This window comes from Amphimedon queenslandica, unplaced genomic scaffold (assembly GCF_000090795.2).
Source record: "Amphimedon queenslandica unplaced genomic scaffold, v1.1 AMPQUscaffold_10582_Cont16676, whole genome shotgun sequence".
Lineage (NCBI taxonomy): Eukaryota > Metazoa > Porifera > Demospongiae > Haplosclerida > Niphatidae > Amphimedon > Amphimedon queenslandica.
In genome coordinates, this window is record NW_003549160.1 from 1 (window position 1) to 7,185 (window position 7,185).

The 7,185-nt window shown below is 33.1% G+C and overlaps 1 protein-coding gene across 1 annotated transcript; it reads right to left on the bottom strand.

Annotated features, from left to right (window-relative positions):
- Positions 1 to 4,157: 4,157 nt before the first annotated feature.
- LOC109590036 (uncharacterized) lies at positions 4,158 to 6,902 on the bottom strand. The gene is made up of 9 exons (XM_020005999.1): positions 6,870 to 6,902; positions 6,755 to 6,817; positions 6,640 to 6,709; positions 6,474 to 6,566; positions 6,373 to 6,429; positions 6,254 to 6,325; positions 6,069 to 6,203; positions 5,636 to 6,010; positions 4,158 to 5,127 (listed from the first exon to the last, which is right to left on the bottom strand). Exons 2-9 carry the CDS (start codon positions 6,812 to 6,814, stop codon positions 4,508 to 4,510), a joined length of 1,482 nt encoding a protein of 493 aa, XP_019861558.1. The 5' UTR covers positions 6,815 to 6,817; positions 6,870 to 6,902; the 3' UTR covers positions 4,158 to 4,507.
- Between the last annotated feature and the right edge of the window lie 283 nt (positions 6,903 to 7,185).

The following is a 7,185-nucleotide window of genomic DNA, read 5'->3' on the forward strand; positions in this document are numbered from 1 at the left end:
TGACTGGAGGATAAGTAGTATTGACTCAGCAGACAATGAAGTCTCTGTTAGATTCAGTTCAACTAGTGATGAGTTATTGAGAAGGAGGTGAGAAAGAGCCTGTCCACTAGTAGAAGTGATGAGTGGATTATGATAAAGATCTAATGAGGTAAGTGTAGAGTTCTGTTCGAGTGCTTGACAGATATTAGTAACTCCTCTGTTACTAATGGAGTGGCCATTGATGTCTAGTTCTTGTATTGTTCTGTTATTAGTTATTAGTATACATAAGTACTGGATACAATCATTAGTTAATGGAGTCAACCATATCTCAAATCTCCTCACTGTCCTCAAGTTTAGTGTACTCGGTTTAGTTGATGATAGTATAGTTATTGTACTATTAGTAGATGAAGAATGGAGGAGAATCTCCTTAAAATTATTATTAATACTACTTATTACTTCATTACACTGAACTGGAGATGGAGAGGTAAGGGATACCCTGTCAAAGCCCCAGTCCACATTCCCAGTGACTCCTAGTATAAACCAAAATAAAGATTATACTGATATATATACATGTACATGTATATACATAAATACGGGCAAGGCTAGTACATATACATGTTAGTTGTCACTGACTGACTGTATTATGTGAATGTGTGTGTTTTGTTATAATATATTAAGTATGTGCAAAAAAATTTGAAGTAACATTAATGAATTAATTTTTTATACAATCATAAGTATGTATGTACACGTGACATTACATACATGCATGCACAGTATACAATATGACTGCATATAGTATGTTCATAAATTATGTCACAATTATCACAAATGTACACATGACATTACATGTTCATAAATAATTATACTGACTGTCACAATAATCACTAACATTACCTTTATCATGTTGTTCCTTGTCTTGTCTCAGTGCAGATATCATAATAGGATCATCATTAATAGTCTCCAAGAAAAGAGAAGCTTTCTCATCATTACTACATGAATCATCCCTTATCTTCTGTAGAATAGGAAGGGACACTTCTTCCACTGATAGTATAAACTCTAACAATTGAAGTGACTCCAACATTGAGTAAACACAACTACTAGGAATGTCCCCTTCATCACCAGACACCAAGGATCTTCCTTTCCAATAAAAACTATCCTCCTTCTCATATATCTCCAGCTGCTCTTCCTCACTGAATGAAATATCAACACTGTCAATTGCATGATAGCCATAACGAGCAATAAAAACAGAATTTGCTATTGGTTTATTCACTATAAACCAATGATACAATACATCAGTCAGTCAATGAAATGATGACACATACCTTTATCATGATCTTTATCTTGTTCCTTTATCTCCTGTACCTCCTCTTCCAGTGATTCTTGTATTTCCTTTATAATACAGTATAATTATAATGATAATTACAGACAGTATAAATACACATACATGTATCTCATGTTTCTTCCATATTGTGCAGTATCCAACAGTAAGCTTCATTAGATCATTCTTTATTAATAATTCAAGAGTCTCACTCAATTTTATAATGAGAGCTTCAGTGAGAGAGTGAGGGAACGAGCAAGTGATGGTGATGGATTGAGTGCTTTTGATGCTAATCAGCTTCACAAATTTACCAGAAGATTTTGATACAATATCTGTAACATCCTTTAGCTTATGCTCAGTAGCTTCCCATCCAAGTACATAAGTAGCTGTTTCACATTTAAGAGGAGGGCTGGCCCTAACTACATCAAACGGCTCATTCAGACACAGATCAACTGATAAATTGCGACAAAATTCCTTAATTTCCCTCTTGTAATCATCAATGTATGTCTGAGCATCATTGATCTCAAAATGCTCAACAACAGCTTCAAGGATCACAATATTAATGAGACAACAATTTTTTCTAATTAGACGCATAATATCTTGAAGATCACTAATCACACTCAATTCTGCTTCAAGGTCAGAGTTGAAATCTTCAATGAATGTTAAAAGATCTTTTAAAGGAGGTGGAGATTTAAAAATAACTTTGCGAACATTTGAAAACATTTTAGCAAATTTTGCGTAAAGTTGGTCAAAATCTTGGCTTTTATATTGTGGAATGTAAAAAGGACCAACTGCAGAAAAAGGTGGCTAATAATTATACATAGACTATCACTCACAATTGATAGGTATTGATTTATTAGAATCAGAGTCAGAAGATTCAGAAGATTTGTTAGCTAATATAATCATCAAAATAAAAGTTGATTATTAATATTTTATTCGTAAACATGTACCTTCGTCTGATACTAACTGACTATCATCATTAAATGTTTTATCTAAAGAAAATGAAATTCATTGTGAAAATTATAATAGCTCACCATAGTCTCTTTGTAAAACTATTCCTAGTTTTACATTACCAGTGAACTTGCACAACACACTAGATCTAGCAAATGCCCGCGTTTGTAGTAAACTATACTTGCTTTGAATAGCTACTATAATGGCAGCTAACAGGACTTCACATTGATTAGGAACAGAGGAACTAGCTGATTCCACACTAGCCAATACTTGACCTGTTATGACACCCTCTCTTTGAAGCATAATAGCTACACTGACAGGATCAGAGAGAGAGACTGAGAGAGGAGTGGATGATGAGTGTTGAATATATCAAGAGCCTTAGCTTTATGCTCTACATAGAGTAGAATAACCACACACACAGTCGATGCTAATACAATTAGTGATATTAACTTACTCTCTTGATCTAACTTGTCAGCTGCAGCATTCTCATTCATAGATTTAAGAGCATCTGACAGTGAGTCAAAGGTAGCTCCACCTTTACCGTCAACATTATCAGCTCTGGACAACCACTTGGAGAGACACTCTGTCAGACACTCATAAGTTGTAACACTATCCCTTTTAATGACGTCCAGTGTGTTCTTGTGTAGTCCTAGTTTCAGTCCCAGCTCATGCCATCTTGTCTGAGGGAAATCACATCTCTCCAATAAATCAACAACATCAATCAGTTGTTCTAAAATCATATTCAATGATACATAAATAGTTAATGAACATTACCAATAGTCAAAGGAGAAGAGGAGAGACTCAGAGAAGAGAAACAAGAACTGGTTTTAGTTGCCATTGATCAAAGAACAAGCTAACCGGATGGGAAAGTTACAAAGAAATGACAAGGGAGGGGCTCGTTTTGGGCGGGGCAATGTTTTTATTGTATTTTAGGAGTTTAATGAGAGCTTTGTTGATAAACATTGAATTATATGAAATGTACATCAAAAGTAAATACACGTATACATATGTACATGTAATCCTTTATCTCCATGTCTCTCACTAGTCACTATTTAGAGTTTTAATAAAAGTTTGTATTTCATTTACCTGACACATTTCCTGAGACTCAAAGTATATCAGTCTTGAGGTACATTATACCACTCGTCATCCTGCCCCTTCCCCACCTCCTCTGGTCTCTCATACAGCTGTGTGTTTGGTACCAATACAATAAAGTTAGGACACACAGTCAGTGGTATGTACATGTCTAGATGTTTGTCCTTTTCGTGTTTTCAGTGCTTAATTTTAACAACTTTGAAAGTCATAAAATCTAACTTTGATCAGAATCTCAAACTTTCTACACAACATAAGAACATGTATACATGTCAGAAAAATTTATAAAATCAAGATTTTTTCTCCTTTTGTTTTTGGCAATTTTGGCTTTATTTTTGGGCAACTAAAAATTTGTAAGAATCAAATTTTCATCAGAATTAGCTCAAACTTTTTTTTACACAACATAAGAGAATTCTCTTTTTTTAAATTTTGGTGAAATTTGGCCACTGACCCTGTACAACAACTTTCGAGTTCATTAAAAAGACCAATTTTATAGTTTGTCATTTCCTCTCTTTCTTTCTCCAGCTGGTCATTCTCAGGATTCTAGTGTACTGGTTGAACTGTGCAGACATATTTAAATATTTTTATCATCTCTTTTATAAATACTTTTTCTTCATAAAAATTTTATCAGTGTTGTTATTATTATTATTTTTATAAATCACACAATTAAATTTATAATTGGGACATCAGTTTAAAACAAATAAACTTAGATGTTCTAGTTCTCGGCACTCGTATGTTTCCTCAATATTATTATTATTATTATTATCATTATTATTAATGTGCTTTTATTTTTTTGTCTTTTTATTTTTTATATCTGCTCCTTTTTGAGAGAAATATATTGAGAATGGGAACAAGAGAAATGGAGGAAGGTCAGCTAGAGAAAAGTTATTGAAGAGTAGACTAAGGGAGAGATAGAATAGATGTTTGTCAGTAAGAGAAGGAATGTACAGTATAAACTGGAGAAGGAGAGAGAGAGAGAGAGAGAGATTGATGAGAGATCAAGAGATGTTCATGTGTTAGATTTATGATAATGTAAAGTGTCACTGGTCCACCTTTTACCATGTAAAGCAGTGTATTCTGATTGGTTGCCTATTGGTGAAAATGAACTGACTTAATTTGAGCAATAATTGTTGTATCAAGAGATAATTAATTAGTTCACATAAAGAGTGATCAGTATGGCCACCAGCGGACTCTGTCATGTATGAGGTGATAGTTAGGATAAATATTAATACAAGTCTCTTTGTGTCGCTCATCTAGTATAAATCTCCTTATATTATTATTATAACATAATGACTGGAGGATGAGTAGTATTGACTCAGTAGATAATGAAGTTTCCCTTAGATTCAGTTTAACTAGAAATGAGTTATTGAGGAGGAGGTGAGAAAGGGCCTGTCCACTAGTACAAGTGATGAGTGGATTATTAGAAAGATCTAATGAGGTAAGTCTAAAGTTGTGTTCAAGTGCTTGACAGATATTAATAACTCCTCTATCACTAATCGAGTGGCCATTGATGACTAGTTCTTGTATCGTTTCATTATTAGTTAGTAGTGTACACAAGTACTGGATACAATCATTAGTTAATGGAGTCAACCATATCTCAAGTCTCCTCAGGTTTAATGTATGCAGTTTAGTTGATGATAGTAGAGATACTGTACCAATAGTAGATGAGGAGCGGAGGTCAATCTTCTTACGATTATTATTAATATTACTAATCGCGTCATTACACTGAACTGGAGATGGAGAGTAAAGGGTTACCCTGTCACTGTCCCATTTCACTCTCCCAGTGACCCCTAATAGGATTATATACTTATATACATGCAATATAACATGTTTAACATATTATATAAACCATGGCTTCTCGGTGAGTATTGGTGTATTGTAAGACCTCAGCCCCTCAAGGTGTGTCCTCAGCTTTGGGCCTCGGGAAGACATCTTAGGGCTCTGGTCTTACATTACTGATACCCACCTCAAACCCAAATTTACATATTACATGTATATATATAATTATACACATATTCCCATTTTTGTACATGCATGTACAAACACACACAACTTGCATAAAGAAATATACAGACACAGCTAGTAGTTGTCACTGACTTACTGTATTATGTGAAGGTGTGTTTTTGTTATAATGTAGCATGTATGTGCAGAGTAAAATTTGAAGTAAAACTTAGTGATACACAATCCATAAGTATGCAGTATTATGTCCACATCACATTACATGTACAATATACATGTATACTGGTACATGTACATGTTCATACTTGTACTGACTGTCACAATAATCACAAATATTACTTTTATCATGCTGTTTCTTGTCTTGTCTTAGTGCAGATATCATAATAGGATCATCATTAATAATCTCCAAGAAAAGAGAAGCTTTCTCATCATTACTACATGAATTATCCCTTATCTTCTGTAGAATAGGAAGGGATACTTCTTCAATTGACAGTATAAACTTTAACAATTGAAGTGACTCTGACATTGAATAAACACAACTACTAGGAATGACTCCCTCATCACCAGACACCAAAGATCTTCCTTTCCAATAAAAACTATCCTCCTTCTCATATATCTCCAGCTGCTCTCCCTCACTGAATGATATTCGACCACTCATTGTTGCATGATAGTGATAACGAGCAATAAAAACAGATTCTTCTGTTGGTTTATTCACTATATTACCAAGAGTACCAGTATTACAATAATTAATCAGTTAATAAAATACACATACTTCTTAATATATTTCTATATTTTTTGTTCTCTTCTCTTTTATTTAGTATATGTACACTCATTATTGATATCTCTTCTTGTAGTTCAGCTATTTCTCTCTTAATATCTATTAATAATTTACTCTGATCCAGTAAACCTATCACAGCATAGTTATAGTACACTAATACATACGTTATGATTCAGTACCAGTTTTATTTGTTAATAATAATTGCAATTGTTCTATTTCCATTCTCATGCCTCTTCTAATTCTGTATGAAACTATAATTAATAAAAATGATAATAATACTATAATTAATTATCCTAACCTAAACTAGAATTTGTTCCTAAAGACAAAAGTTGTTGAAGCCCCTTTACTTTCATTTCTACCATTATTTGATTATAAATGATAAAGTTTTATAACACTTACTTGTTAGTGTTTCATCTAATTGTTTGTTTGTTTTCATTTCTTTTATTAATTGCTTATTAATTATTGTCACACTTGTATCAATTGATAGTATATCTGAAATATTATAATAATTGTTCATCAATTAATAATACTGGTCAACAACTATTACATCAATGTATTATTATACCTTGATTAATTACTGATTGAGGTGTTGCTCCTTCTGTTTTTTTCTCCTCCAGTTTTGCTACTCTTTCTTCCTATTAAGTTAGTTTAATAAAATAATCAAACACAAATTATTATACCTTTGTATCATGAGGTTGTTCCTTTATCTCCTGTACCTCCTCTTCCAGTGGTTCCTGCATTTCCTTTATAATACAGTATTATAATGATAATTACTAACGGTATATATACACATACTTGTATCTTTTGTTTCTTCCATATAGTGCAGTATCCAACAGTAAGCTTCATTAGACCATTCTTTATTAATAATTCAAGATTCTCACTCAATTTTATAATGAGAGCACCAGTGAGAGAGTGAGGGAAGGAGCAAGTGACCACAATGGAGTATCCAGTATCAATATACTTTATCTTTACAAATTTACCAGACGTTTTGGAAAGAATGTCGGTAATATCCTTCAATTTCTTCTCATCAGGTCTCCAGTCAAAGACGTAAGTTGCTGTTTCACATTTAAGAGAAGGGCTTGTATTGACAGCATCAAACTTCTCCTTCAAG